The sequence below is a fragment of the Bison bison genome, unplaced genomic scaffold (genome assembly GCF_000754665.1).
Source record: "Bison bison bison isolate TAMUID 2011002044 unplaced genomic scaffold, Bison_UMD1.0 scf7180017864498, whole genome shotgun sequence".
Lineage (NCBI taxonomy): Eukaryota > Metazoa > Chordata > Mammalia > Artiodactyla > Bovidae > Bison > Bison bison.
In genome coordinates, this window is record NW_011495057.1 from 10,038,920 (window position 1) to 10,054,742 (window position 15,823).

Consider the following 15,823-nt stretch of genomic DNA (forward strand, 5'->3'; position numbering starts at 1 on the left):
GCCTGCAATGTGGGAGACCTGGGTTCAGTCCCTGGGTTGGGAAGATCCCCTGGAGAAGGGAAAGGCTACCCATTCCAACATCCTGACCTGGAGAATTCCAAGGACTGTAAAGTCCATGGGGTTACAAGAGTCGGACACGACTAAACGACTGCAACCCCATCGACTCAGGCCTGCCAGGCTCCTCTGTCCATAAGATTTTCCAGGCAAGAATACTGGAGTGGATTACTATTTCTTCTTCTAGGGATCTTCCTGACCCAGGGATCAAACCCACATCTCCTTCATCTCCTGCTTTGGCAGGCGGATTCTTTACCACTGCACCATGGTTGGTGGTCAACAATCTTATTTATACATTTAAAATATTTCTTATTCATCCATATTTCAATTTTCCCGTAATCATTATTCTAGAAGAGTTATCTAGCTCATGCTGAAACTACCAAAAGATCCCAATTATTTATCCTCCCCAGTCCTATGTCTTCCTGATCTTGTTGGTCAGCATACCAGTTCAGCATCACACTACTTACATTATGCCACCTTCATGCAGAAAAGCCATGACTAGCTCTCCCTTATCAAGAGAATAAATCTAAAACCCTTTAGTGTGGCATATAAAAGTCTCATCTCCCACTGCTTTTTTATTACATCCTCTTCCTCCAGAACCTAATCCAAGTGTCAAATCTCTATTCCAGAACATCATTTCTTCCATTTTAAATCAATTTGTGTACTATTTGTTGAATAATCCCTAAACTTTGCCATCTCCCTTTTTCATTCATTAGGCTGTTGTTCATGTCTTCACTTTCAAACCCTCCCTATTCTTTAAGTTACAGACTAATCTGTGAATCTTCCACCAGGCCTAGAAAGGCGATCTCTGGTTTGATCCAGAAATCATGAATATACTTTGCAGCACCAATATCTTTGAACTCCACCTGTACCCTACCAAACAGGTGCTGTTTACTGTCATGCTCCTATTTAGTTTTCCCACAAGAGTGGATTCAATTTTTCATAAAGTGAAATCTTTTTGAGGGAAGAATATGCCTTATAAGAACTCTTATATATTTCCCCAAAAAGAGAAGCTTAGGCCCAAGCACTGCAGAGATATGTAAGAAAAAATAGTGACAGTCATCTTCCAAACTAACCCCATCCCCCCCACACATACATTTTTTAAAACACATATATCTTTTTTATATTTTCTTAGTTTATCTTGAGAGTTCTCAGCAAGTTTTTCCTATTATAAATGGTCAAAGAGTGAAACAAACAAATAATATCTGAAAATACACATTGTAGAGAGCAGTCAAAAAGATTGCTCTTATAGTAAATTCACAACATCAAAGCAGTAGTAGTAAATCATAACATGAGAGGATGGAAAAAAGATAACTAAAACAATATATCTGGTGTAAGATGTTTAATAAATGCCACTACATAAGTCTTTGAATATTGGCAGATAAATTTACGCCTACAAAATCTGACCAAATTAAGAATATAAATTAACTCCTAAATTTTGTAGTAACTTCATAAAGATGAATTAAAGAAATTATGGAAAATACTCAGACATAAATATCCGTTTTTTAAAAAAAAATCACTTACCACCTTATCATCTCCAGGTGCTTCTGTGTTTGATATAATTAGATTTTGCTGGGCCAAATCGTCTGGAAAAGCTTTTTTATTTCTGGCACTAACAATTCCACATACTAAAGTTAGCAATATAGCTGAGTTAAAAACAAAAACAAAAGTTTAACATGAGCAGAATAAAATACTCATCTTTTATTTCTTATTACCTAAGATACACAAGAAGAAAATAAGACACCGAACATCTAAAGTAATAGGCCATGATTTGGCTTACTATTAAAATTTAAAGTAATTATATTTATATTTTGATTACAGCCCTCTTTAAGAGTTTGAATTCCACCCACCATTTAAGTATTTCAAATCATGAATTTTTTTTAATTAATTATATTTATTTAGACAAAGACTTTAAAGAGATTTACTACTACTACTACTAAGTCACTTCAGTCGTGTCCAACTCTGTGCGATCCCATAGACAGCAGCTCACCCGGCTTCTCCGTCCCTGGGATTCTCCAGGCAAGAACACTAGAGTGGGTTGCCATTTCCTTCTCCAATGCATGAAAGTGAGAAGTGAAAGTGAAGTCACTCAGTCATGTCCGACTCTCAGCAACCCCATAGACTGCAGCCTTCTAGGCTCCTCCATCCATGGGATTTTCCAGGAAAGAGTATTGGAGTGGGGTGCCATTGCCTTCTCCAATTAAAGAGATTTACTGACTCACAAAAGAATGGTTTGCCAATGTGAAAATATAACAAAACAGACTTCTCCCCCTACCACTGCCCACCCCAGAATAGAGTTATCTCCCCAGGTATCTTAATTAAACTTACTTTGTACCTTGCATATTCAGAATTCTCATTCTACCTCATAATTGTATGAAGCTAGAATATGTGATAGTAAAACTAATAGCAACAGCAACCACAATTCTTCACAAGGTTCAATAAGCCCTCATACCAAGGACTGCAAACCTACAGCCCTGAATCCAGCCCACCATGCTGTGTATCACTCATGAGCTGTGGTTTTTATATTTTTAAATGACTGAAAAAATTCAAAAGAATAATAGTTTATTACAGGTGAACACTATATGAAATTCAAATTTCAATGTCCATAAATCAAGTTCTAATGGAACACAGTCATGCCAGTGGTTTAAGTATTTTCTATGGCTGCTCTCTCACTACAAGAGCAGATGTGATTGGTTACAACTGAAACCAGATGGCCTGCAAAGTTTAAAATATATACTATCTGGCCCTTTATAGGGGCTTCCCCTGGTAGTTTAGACGGAAAAGAATCCACCTGCAATGTAGGAGACCCAGGTTTAATTCTTTGGGCCGGAAGATCCCCTGGAGGAGGAAATGGAAAGTGGACCAACCGGTTACATTGTGGCCCCTTGTTACTTTTCTGGCTCCATTTCTTACTCCTCTTCCCTCATCCCCTACTCTCAAACCACTTCAAGCTCCTTGCCTTCCTTGATTTCTCCAAGCATTCCCTCACCTTAGGGCCTCTGAACTGACTTTACCCTCTGACCCAAAGCTCTTGGCTGATTCTTTCACCTCTTTCAAAAATCATCAAGGATAACCTTCTCACTTAGGCTGGCCCAACCACCTATTGAAAATGACCATCACTAACATCCAACCTCACCCTCACCCATACACACTCTACCCCATTATAGACCCTAATTATTTGGCTCTACTTTTCCCTCCAGGGTGTTTATTTATCACTTTACTGTCACAAGGAAGACTTTGTTTTGGGTTTGTTAATTTTCATCTGCTTTGTCCATTGATGAAACCCAAGCACCTAGACACTTCCAGTATATAGTAGGCACTCAGCATATACTGGGCTTCCCTGATAGCTCAGTTGGTAAAGAATCTGCCTCCAATGCAGGCGACTCCAGGTCAGGAAGATCCCCTAGAGAAGGGATAGGCTACCCACTCCAGTATTCTTGGGCTTCCCTTGAGGCTCAGCTAGTAAGGAGAAGGGAAAGGCTACCCACTCCAGGATTCTGGCCTGGAGAATTCCATGGACTGTATATGGGGTCGCAAAGAGTCAGACACAACTGAGTGACTTTCACTTTCTCTTTTTCAACATATATTAGTACTTATTTTGTTGAGTTGATGAAAAACAATGAACACATTTAAAATGTACCATGCACTGTTTTAAGCTCTTCATATGCATTAACTCAGTGAATCTTCAGTGTTACTCCCATAAAATAGCTATTATAGGGCTTTCCTGGTGGCTCAGTGGTAAAGAATCCACCTGCCCATGCAGAAGACATGGGTTCAAACCCTGGTCCAGGAAGATCCCACATGCTGTGGGACAACTAGGCCCATGAGCCACAATTACTGAACCCATGCTCTAGAGCCCGTGAGTGCCAACTACTGAGCCCACACACCACAACTACTGAAGCCCATGCCCTAGAGCCCATGCCCCACAACAAAAGAATACATGCAATGAGAAAGCTGGGCTCTGAACTAGAGAGCAGCCCTCACTCACTGCAACTTGAGAAAAATCCCCAAGCATGCAGCAACGAATGCCCAGCACAGCCATAAATAAATAGATAAATAAAACTTTTTTTAAAATAAATAAGAAAATAAGCTACTACAGTCATCCCCTTTACAGAGGAGGAAACTGAAGCACAGTAAAAAGTAACTTGCCCCATATAACATGGCTTAAAAATAATACAGCCAAAGTCCAAAACCAGACAGTCTGGTTCCAGAGTCTTACTCTTAACCACTAGTCCTATCACAGAATAAAGGAACAACAGCTAAAATAGGCTGAAGGATTGGATGGAAATGAAAAGACAAGAAGAAAACATGGCACCATTGGAAACTACACAACTGGTGAGAAGGAGGTTAACAGAATTTAAGAAAGCTGGCAGGGTACACCTAAGAAGAAATACTTCTGTGATTTGAACATCTCCCACAAATCTGTAACTGAAACGAAATGATGTAAAATGCAAGTGGCTTTTGGTGGACTTGCATGTGGCAGAAGTTTTTAGATTGTTTGATTTGACCTTAAAAGGGGTAATACGAGGACCAAGAAATAAGAGCTACACCATGACGGGTTTGACACAATCTAAGGAATTTTCAACAGTTCTTTCCCAGTATGAAGTCTCTGATCTCCAAAAGGATCTTGCTACCTCTCACAGAAAGAGGCAATCAGAACTCAGAAAATAACACAAAAAGAATTTGTAAAGGGGACTCATGTCTGATGGATGGCTGGTCAAGATTTGTTTTTAAAGACCTTTCCTTGCACTCATATTTGTCTTTTATGTTAACATTGGGTAAGTAAAGGGACTTACAGAAAAGTAGTGCTATGCCCAGAAGTATGGCAAGGATCGCCCATTTGCCAAGTATCACGTCCGCACTCCGTGCAGCAGCCCGGCATTGAACGGGGTTAGTACAATCACAGAGGTTCACTCTCAAGGTTTTTGTTGCAGATAGCCCTGCTCTGTCTTTTACAGCAACAGGAATGAAATATTCTTGAAATTGGGCATTTTTCTGATATGCAAGACGGGCAGCTGTATCTGAAAGAAAATAAAGGAATTATATTTTTAATGAATGTGGATTCCTCCTTTAAAATTTGTTTTACCACTTCTATTTTTTAAAGATATCATTCTCGAAGAACCACCTGCACGTGAAAATGGATGAAAAAAGATGACGATCTTCAACCTTTTCAAGCATTAATATCACCGTATATATGTCACCCACTGTAACTTTTTCAAAGAGAGGCTTAAAGAAATAACTTGGCATTGCAGTGACCCAGTAGCATTTCAGCAATATTTAACATCCCCTTATCTCTTCCCTTATCAACAAGCTAATGATGCTAGATTGGCTCTTGACATACACTCTAAGCATTTCTCTAAAGTAGCAGCTTACGATACTCATAAAAAATTAACACCAACAGTTACACGTAACAGATGTCCTATGTTGATATTCTCTTATTTATTTACCTCCTCGTACCTGTCCACTGTCTTTAGGTATAAGACAGTGTTTCAAAACACAACAGACCCTTGGTTAATAACGCCTTCCCTCTGGAAGTAATCTCAATACCAGAAAGCTAATGAACATTCCCCAGGCTAGGTAGGCTCACATCAACATGGATATAGTTATATCCTAACAACACAAATTTATACAAACTGTGATATTTCCCCCATGATCTTGTTACCTTATTTCAATGATCCATATTATCAACTGGCCAAAAGCTCCACACACTTTCAATGGCAACGACAATATTTTGGGTTTTGTAATAAATGAAATGACAAAATACCGCAATGTACCTCCTGGAAGTGATCTGTAATGTTTAAGTGTTTCTTAAATGCACTGTTAGAGCTAGTAAGAACTTTAAAGATTTCTGGCTGTACCTCAGACCCAAAGCTCCCCAGAGGAATGTGAATTACCACTGAGGGTTATTTGGAACTTTTGCAGGATTATATTGTGCTGTAAGTAAAACCTTTCAAATCCCTCTCGTCCCTCAAGACTGCAAGCTGAGCCATACCCATGTCTCATTCATTCATATTAGTGCAGCAGCCTCTGACTTTCCTTGCCATTCAACTCTGTCCTCTTCAGATTACCTTCTAATTGTTATACCTGTCACTTCTTTAAAGACATAAATCCAATACAGCACTGCCTTGCATGCACACTCTCAAAGGTCAGTCTGGCTGGTAGAGAAGGCCCTTCACCACCAGATTCCATCCTTCCTCCTGCCAAGCTCTCGGCATTCCTACTAAAACCTTCTAAACACCAATGCTTACTTATTGTCCTGGTATTTTCCTTCTTTTATGTATATTTGTTTATCAAACATTTATTAAGGAGTTAGTATCTACTAAGCACTGGACTAGGTGCTGGAAATACACAGATGGGTTAGGAATGTTCTGAGGAAGTCATGTAATAGAGTAGAAATGTAAACAGATAATAATACAACATGAAGATTATATGTAGACAAAATAGGTCAATATTAGGTTCTCCATAAATATTATGAATTAATACCAAGCTAGAAGTGGGCGGGCTTCCCTGATGGCTCAGTGGTAAAGAATCCACCTGCCAAAGCAGCAGATGCAGATTCAATCCTTCCTTCTCAGGAGGATCCTCTGGAGAAGGAAATGCAACCCACACCAGTTTTCTTGCTTGGAAAATTCCATGGACAAAGGATCCTGGTGAACTGCAGTCCATGGGGTCACAAAAGAATCAGACATGACTCAGCGACTAATCAACAACAACAAAGAAGTGGGAAGGAGGTATTCTAGGCAGAAGGAACAGCATATGCAACAGTCAAATTGCATGAAAGAGCATAGCATAGTAACAAAACAGTAGTGATCTATGGCTGTAACATAGAAAATTGCAGCCTCTAGAAACTACCATTGTATGAGGTTGCGCTGCAGGCTTCAGTGGCTGGCCTCTGTCCATAGCCTACCATGTTTCCTTCCAGAACATCACAGAGTGCTTTTTCCATATACCCAGATAACTCATTTCCAGAGTTTTTTCACTAAAATTTAAGGTGCCCATCTTCTGTTTTTTCTTCATCTTACTGTAGTGACTTCAAAAACACAGCAAAATCAATTTGTTTTAATAATAAGTTGCCCCTGCTAAGCTTAGTCATTTCAGTCGTGCCCAACTCTGTGTGACCCCACAGACGGCAGCCCACCAGGATCCCCCATCCCTGGGATTCTCCAGGCAAGAACACTGGAGTGGGTTGCCATTTCCTTCCCCACTGCGTGAAAGTGAAATTGCTCAGTCATGTCCTACTCTTAGCGACCCCATGGACTGCAGCCTACCAGGCTCCTCCGTCCATGGGATTCTCCAGGCAAAAGTACTGGAGTGGGTTGCCATTGCCTTCTCCAAAGTTGCCCCATAGTTTAACAAAGATTTTTGTCTTCGTTGTAAATGCAAATATTGCCTTCATAAAAATTATGAGTTTTTTTAAATTTTATGTATTAATACAATATATAACACAGGCCCCATACAGTATTTGCAAAAGTTAAAGTTAGCCTTCTAAAATCTGTTCATGAGAATCCATTTTACATTATGTTTCATGTGAATAAAGCAGTAAATCCATCCTCAGTTATTTCAGAGCATACAAATCATTATTTTTCATAAAATACCATTAACTCTGGTGATCGTCCATAGTCTGTTGATTTCTGGAGAAGTGTTTGCCAAGCTGAAGTAAAATGGAGCACCGTTGATGGAACTGTCATGATCAATAGCCGAAATGTCAACATAGTCCATGTTTCCTTTGCAAATAACTAGATAATCTTGAAGTATTTCTGGTGGGTTATCATTCACATCTTCAATGCTAACTGCGAGGGTTCCAGTACATGATCTACCATCTAGGAAGAAAGAAAAAAGTTGAGTGTAGTTCACAGTTTTTTAAGGGAAAAAAAAATCAGCTAGATTCTAAATATGCATGGACTTTTTAATTTTTTTAATTTTATTTATTTATTTTTGGCTGTGCCAGGTCTTCATTGCTTGCACGTGGGCTTTCACTAGTTGTGGCAAGCCGAGATCACCCTCTAATTGCACTGCACGGGCTTCTCATTGCAACGGATTCTCTGGCTGCAGAGCACAGACTCTGGGGTACATGGGCTCAATAGTTGTGGCACACAGACCTAGTTGTCCCACAGCATGTGGGATCTTCCCAGACCAGTACCCTGCATTGGCAGGCAGATTTTTTTTTTTTTTTTTAAACACTGAGCCACCAGGGAAGCCCCTGGGTTTTTTTAAATAAATAAACTGATAATTAGAGAAAATGGCAAAGAAGAAGGTAGATGGATAAATGAAACCTGTAGAGCATCTAAAATGACTACTGTGCTGTTGATAGTATCAGATATAACTGCCCATAAACCTTTAACCAGAATTTTTACCAAAAAATAAAAATAAATGTCTGAATTTCAAACTCTCTAGTTCCTTGGGTTCCTTTTGGTACAGATGTCAGAAAGAGTAAAGTGACCATAGAAAAACTTTTCTAATCCTGGTACATATTTTAACCATCTAGGCAGATTTTAAAAAAAAATATATATATATATATATGATGTCCAGGCTCCTAGATCAGGGATTCTTAATTCAGTTGGTCTCAGATAGTGTCTATACCTTGAAATTACTTTTAAACATCGCCAATTATTTTCATAGTTAGCCAGGGTTGAGAAATTCTGGGTTTCCTTAAGGAACAGAATGTAAAGAAAAAATCATTTTAACTCTATAGTCAGCTGAGCTATTTAATGATTTAATTTAAAAAGACATAAAGAGATCTAGAAGAGTCTGGTGAGACCATTTCATCTAGTCCTAGACTTGAGTTTCATCTTGCCCTCTGACACAGAGATCTATAAGCTTGTAAGATGTTGCCATGCTAGGGACATAAAGATAAAGAAGGCATGGTTTCATGCCACCAAGCAGTTTCACCTTGTTTTATGGTTAAGATAAATAGAAACAATCTTTAAAGTAATTTCTAAGAATTCTGTCTACTTGGTGGCTCTGATGGTGAAGAATCTGCCTGCAATGCAAGAGACCTGGGTTTGATACCTGGATTGCGAAGATCCCTGGAGAAGGGAATGGCTATACACTCCAGTATTCTTGCCTGGAGAATCCCATGGATAGAGGAGCCTGGCAGGCTGCAGTCCATGGGGTCACAAAGAGTAGGACACGACTGAGCGACTAAGACCTCACTTTCAACACAAGAATATGGGTTTCTCAGGTGGCGCAGAAGTAAAGAACCCACCTGCCAATACAGGAGACACAAGAGACTCGGGTTCGATCCTGGGGTCAGGAAGATCCCCTGGAGAAGGAAATGGCAACCCACTCCAGTATTCTTGCCTGGAAAATCCCACGGACAGAGGAGCCTGGCTAGCTATAGTCCATAGCGTCCCAAGAGTAGGATAAGACTGAGCACACACACACACACATATAGCACAAGAGTAATTCTGCCCAGAAATAACTGCAGTTTATTCTCTAACTCTTCTATAACATCCCAGATGAAAACTCGTGTTTTACCTTGATCTATTGCCAGGACTGTAATATTATACAAATCATTTTTGGGAGTTATAACCTCCCTGTCCAAAGTTTTGTAAGTCTCTACTGAGCCCGAACCTTCATTAATGGTGATCCACTCTTTAGGATCATGCAATATTTTGTACCTGTTAATAAAAAATAAAAATGATTTTAGCACTATAAAATGTATTGATATATTAGTGTCTCAATCATTACAAATACATTGTAAGTATGTGGTTATAGATTTCTTTGTACCTTAAACCACTGGAACTTTTAGTTTCAGGGTCATATGCCTTATAGCCACTGATCTTTGAACCCACTGCGGAGTTTTCTTTAATCCGTATATACTGGACTTCAGGGCTGCATTCAGGCCCTTCATCCTGATCCTTCACATGAACTGTGACCACAGCTCTGTTCATGGTTGTCATCCTGAGTGCAACATCTCTAGTAAATGGAGCTTCATTGGCCACTCCAATTTCCAGGACCACTTGATGGCTTTCTTCATAATCCAGTGGCTTTCAAAAAAAAAAGACAAGTATATCAACATCAGTGTAAAATACATTAGGTATTTCAAATAAGTGAACTTTTGTCACTATGAACAGTGCTGCATAAATTCTGTGCTCCCATTTAGCCAATATTGACTTTCATCCTTCACTAAAGAGAGAGGTAATTTTTCACTATGATTTTAGCAAAAGAGGCCTTAAAATTGTGGAATCCAATTCCTAAAATATTTCTATAGCTCATTCTTACAAAAGGAAAATATTCTGAACCTGAAGATAATACAAAAACAGGACGAACTTAAGGGTCATCTGACTCATGGAGAATGTTCAACTTACTATTAATATTTTCCACTGAAAAGGGCTCTTATAAAATTAGATGTTGACCTGAAACTGAGATGGTGCAGTGATTTTATCTCTGATAGAAACCACATTTCAAATGCATGTTTGAATTGTCCTGCAAGGCATGCGACTGAGCAATCTTTATTTAAGCTTTTCCTTCTATCAAAATCCACACAGGTTCTCATTTCTTCTTAGAAATCTTCTTTGGCTTTTTGCCAGTTCCTTCTTTGTTGAATAAAACTTTTACCCCTGCTCATCATCTACTTGCATGAAAATTTCATCTTTGACAATTCGAGAATTATACTTTGCTATCACTTGTAGTTTATCCAAAGAAATTCTCACAGTGAAAATGCAGAGGAGGTGGTGCTTGGAGTAAAGAACTCGCTTGCCAATGCAGGAGATATAAGAGACACAGGTTCAATCCCTGTGTTGGAAAGATCCCCTGGAAGAGGGCATGGCAACCCACTTTATGTTCCATAGGGTGGCAAAGAGTCAAACACAACTAAAGCAACTTAGCATGCATACACCCAAGAAAAACATATGTGCTAATTGGTACTATTATTATCATCATCCCCATTTTACAAAGCAGGAAAAAGAGAAGAGGAGATAAATTGGCTTTCCCATGGCCAAAAGAAACCCATTTGCGCTAGAGTTTGAAGCCATGTAGTCTGGTTTGAGTCCATATTCCTAACAACACCACTATAATTCTGCTTAATTGATTCACCAGCCTGTGAAATCTTTTGAGCCAATTCTTTAATTACAGCTGATTTTTATACAGAAAATCAAGCTAAATCTAGAAAACACTATTTTACTGTACTGAAAAACTAAAGCACTTTTCTTTTTTATTGAAGTATAGCTGATTTATAGTGTTGTATTAATTTCTGCTATACAGATAGTGATTCAGTTATACATATACATTGTTTTTTACATTCTTTTCCATAATGGTTTATCTCAGAATGTTGAATATTATTCCCTGTTTTATACAGTAAGACCTTGTTGTTTATCCATTCTATATGTAATAGTTTGCACCTACTAACCTCAAACTCCCAGTCCATCTTTCTCTTCTCCTCCTCCCCCTTGGCAATCATGTTTGTTCTCTATGTTAGAACAATTTTTCTTTGATTCTTTTTCTGCTTATTAAATAACCACTTGCTAAATATTAAACAAAATAAAAACTGAAGAGCAAAATTTTTCATTTAAACCTTTCTCCACATCTGAGTATTATCAAGTTGAGATACTAATGTGTTGTGCTTTGTTGCTTCGGTCATATCCGACTCTCTGCGACACTATGGACCATAGCCCACCAGGCTTATCTGTCTTTTACATCTCCTGGATTGGCAGGTGGGTTCTTTACCACTAGTGCTAACTGGGAAGCATACTAATACTAATCCAATAAGAAGTCAAAAAAATTTCTGAATGTTAGAATCTGCAAAATGCATGTGAAACTCTTTTTGACTCTTTTATTAAAAGCCCAGAAAATGTATCACCAAGAGAGAAAAAGGATTGATATCTGTTTATTTGTTGCTAATGAACACTATCTCACAAATTACACGTATTGCTATGGTCATGCTGAGAGTTAGAGCATCTGCTGGTGATGAGAAATGGATAGAAATTTAGAAAACAGCTGCTGCCCTGGAGAAAGTGCAGTTTGTTTGATCTAGAGTCACTTGCTATAAGCCTTAGAGTTTGTTTATGTAATTTTTAAGGCTCAAGCTAGATATTGCCTTAGTGGATTAAAGTCTCCAATATTAGAAATCTGGTGAGATGAAATAATGATTATTGAAGAATTATGAATTCTCCTCAACCGCAGGGTATCTTTTTGTTTCATCAATTGAAAAAAATGTCCAAAAATATTCCATAATATCCCTTACCTGCACTAAGATGCTAACAACTCCCCAGAAAATGTAATGTGAAGATGGAACTAAAGATGCTCTATGTTAAAATGACCAAGGGAAAAAAGTCACAAAATTGAAAGAATAACAGTGAATATTAGTATTAAATATATTATTAAAAACAACTATAATACAGCTGGGAAAAATATGACCAAGCAGTAGAAGGGGGTGACAGAGGATGAGATGGTTGGATGGCATCACTGACTCAATGGACATGAGTTTGAGTCAACTCCAGGAGACAGTGAAGGACAGGGAAACCTGGCATGTAGTTCATGGTGTCACAAAGAGTCAGACACAACTTAGCCAATGAACAACAACAAGTTGGAGTCAAAGAAACATAGGCTCAGATTTTGTCTCTACTACATCCAAGCTGTGTCACTTTGTGTAGGCTTCTTAATGTATCTGAGACTAAGTTTTCTCTTCTGTACAATTCTCAGAATGACATTTAACATTAGCGCACATGGTAAGTGCTGTAAACTACAAGACAATTTTCTTTCTTGTTCTGGGTCAACATAAAACCAAGGGTCTTTCGAGAAAGACCCTTTTCTGCCCTCATAACATGGATCCTAGAATGTAGTAGTGGAACCAACAGTACAATATATAGAACAAAGAATATGTTTACTCAGTGCAGTTTGAGGTAATACTATATCTCATCCTCGACATCACCTTTTAAAAACATCAACTACACTCAGGCTTATATTCAAAAGAGAAAGAGTGAGAACAATATGAGCTAATAAATTATATCATTTAACTATTGTTAAAGGAATTGGAAATATTTATCCTAGACAAGGTAAGTCTCAAAGGACATAAAAGCCTTTTCAAAGCATTACACCTGTTCTGTAAAGCATTAGATATAAAACCTAGTCCAAGACATGGGTTACAGAGAGAATAATTTAGACACAGTATAAATAAGACCTTCTGAGGATCAGAGCTCTCCAGACATGGAATAAGCTGCCAGTGGAGATGTGGAGATCCTTAATAATTGAGAATGTTCAAGCATAAGTAGGTGCCTAATAACTGATAACAAAATTATACAAGAAAGACAGCATGAAAGCAGAACTGCTTGACTAAATAGATTAAGTTCTCTTACAACTTGTATAGTGTATAATCTGAAACCATTTAATTGATTAAACCACTAATTGATTAAAACTTAACTTGCCTCTTCAATATTCACAAATCTATGTGATATACCACATTAACAAATTGAAAGATAAAAACCATATGATTATCTCAATAGATGCAGAAAAAGCTTTTGACAAAATTCAACATCCATTTATGATATTAAAAAAAAACCCTCAGAAAGCAGGCATAGAAGGAACATACCTCAACATACTAAAAGCCATATATGATAAACCCATAGCAAACATTATCCTTAATGGTGAAAAATTGAAAGCATTTCCCCTAAAGTCAGGAACAAGACAAGGATGCCCACTCTCACCACTACTATTCAACATAGTTTTGGAAGTTTTAGCCACAGCAATCAGAGAAGAAAAAGAAATAAAAGGAATCCAGATTGGAAAAGAAGAAGTAAAACTCTCACTGTTTGCAGATGACATGATCCTCCACATAGAAAACCCTAAAGACTCCACCAGAAAATTACTAGAGCTAATCAATGAATATAGTAAAGTTGCAGGATATAAAATCAACACAGAGAAATCCCTTGCATTCCTATACACTAATAATGAGAAAACAGAAAGAGAAATTAAGGAAATAATTGCATTCACCATTGCAATGAAATGAATAAAATAGGAATGAAGCTACCTAAAGAAACAAAAGACCTACATATAGAAAACTATAAAACATTGATGAAAGAAATCAGAGATGACACAAATAGATGGAGAAATATACCATGTTCATGGATTGGAAGAATCAATATAGTGAAAATGAGTATACTACCCAAAGCAATCTATAGATTCAATGCAATCCCTATCAAGCTACCAACGGTATTTTTCAAAGAACTAGAACAAATAATTTCACAATTTGTATGAAAATACAAAAAAAAACCCTCGAATAGCCAAAGCAATCTTGAGAAAGAAGCATGGAACTGGAGGAAACAACCTTCCTGACTTCAGGCTCTACTACAAGGCTACAGTCATCAAGACAGTATGGTACTGGCACAAAGACATAAATATAGATCAATGGAACAAAATAGAAAACCCAGAGATAAACCCATGCACCTATGGACACCTTATCTTTGACAAAAGAGGCAAGAATGCACAATGGAGAAAAGACAATCTCTTTAACAAGTGTTGCTGGGAAAACTGGTCAACCACTTGTAAAGAATGAAACTAGAACACTTTCTAACACCATACACAAAAATAAACTCAAAATGAATCAAAGATCTAAATATAAGACCAGAAACTATAAAACTCCTAGCGGAAAACATAGACAAAACACTCTCTGATGTAAATCATAGCAGGATCCTCTATGACCACATCCCAGAGTAATGGAAATAAAAGCAAAAATAAACAAATGGGACCTAATTAAAATTAAAAGCTTCTGCACAATGAAGGAAACTATAAGCAAGGTGAAGAGACAGCCTTCAGAATGGGAGAAAATAGCAAATGAAGCAACTGACAAAGAATTAATCTCAGAAATATACAAGCAACTCCTGAAGCTCAATTCCAGAAAAATAAGCAACCCAATCAAAAAATGGGCCAAAGAAGAAGACATACAGATGGCTAACAAACACATGAAAAGATGCTCAACATCACTCATTATCAGAGAAATGCAAATCAAAACCACAATGAGGTACCATCTCACGCCGGTCAGAATGGCTGCTATCAAAAAGTCTATAAACAATAAATGTTGGAGAGCGTGTGGAGAAAAAGGAACCCTCTTACACTGTTGGTGGGAATGCAAACTAGTACAGCCACTATGCATTGGAAAAGACTCTGATGCTGGGAGGGATTGGGGGCAGGAGGAGAAGGGGACGACAGAGGATGAGATGGCTGGATGGCATCACCAACTTGATGGACATGAGTTTGAGTGAACTCTGGGAGATGGTGATGGACAGGGAGGCCTGGCGTGCTGAGATTCATGGGGTTGCAAAGAGTCGGCCATGACTGAGCGACTGAACTGAGCTAAACTGAACAGCCACTATGGAGAACAGTGTGGAGATTCCTTAAAACAAATAGAACTGCCATATGACCCAGCAATCCCACTCCTGAGCATACACACCGAGGAAACCAGAATTGAAAGAGACACGTGTACCCCAATGTTCATCGCAGCACTGTTTACAATAGCCAGGACATGGAAGCAACCTAGATGTCCATCAGCAGATGAATGGATAAGAATGCTGTGGTACATATACACAATGGAACATTACTCAACTATTAAAAAGAATGCATTTGAATCAGTTCTAATGAGGTGGATGAAACTGGAGCCTATTATACAGAGCGAAGTAAGTCAGAAAGAAAAACACCAATACAGTATATTAATAAATATATATATGGAATTTAGAAAAATGGTAACGATAACCCTATATGTGAGACAGCAAAAGAGACACAGATGTAAAGAACAGACTTTTGGACTCTGTGGGAGAAGGCAAGGGTGGGATGATTT

General features: G+C 38.2%; 1 protein-coding gene across 1 annotated transcript in view; it reads right to left on the bottom strand.

Moving 5' to 3' along the window:
• The window catches only part of DSC3 (desmocollin 3), a 50,416-nt gene that overhangs the window by 9,615 nt on the left and 24,978 nt on the right, over positions 1–15,823 (bottom strand). Inside the window, exons 10-14 of the mRNA XM_010828992.1 lie at positions 9,784–10,043; positions 9,532–9,674; positions 7,650–7,874; positions 4,851–5,075; positions 1,579–1,700 (exon numbers count right to left, since the gene is read on the bottom strand). Of these exons, the coding sequence (XP_010827294.1) occupies positions 1,579–1,700; positions 4,851–5,075; positions 7,650–7,874; positions 9,532–9,674; positions 9,784–10,043 (975 nt within the window). The remainder of the gene's footprint in view (positions 1–1,578; positions 1,701–4,850; positions 5,076–7,649; positions 7,875–9,531; positions 9,675–9,783; positions 10,044–15,823) is intronic.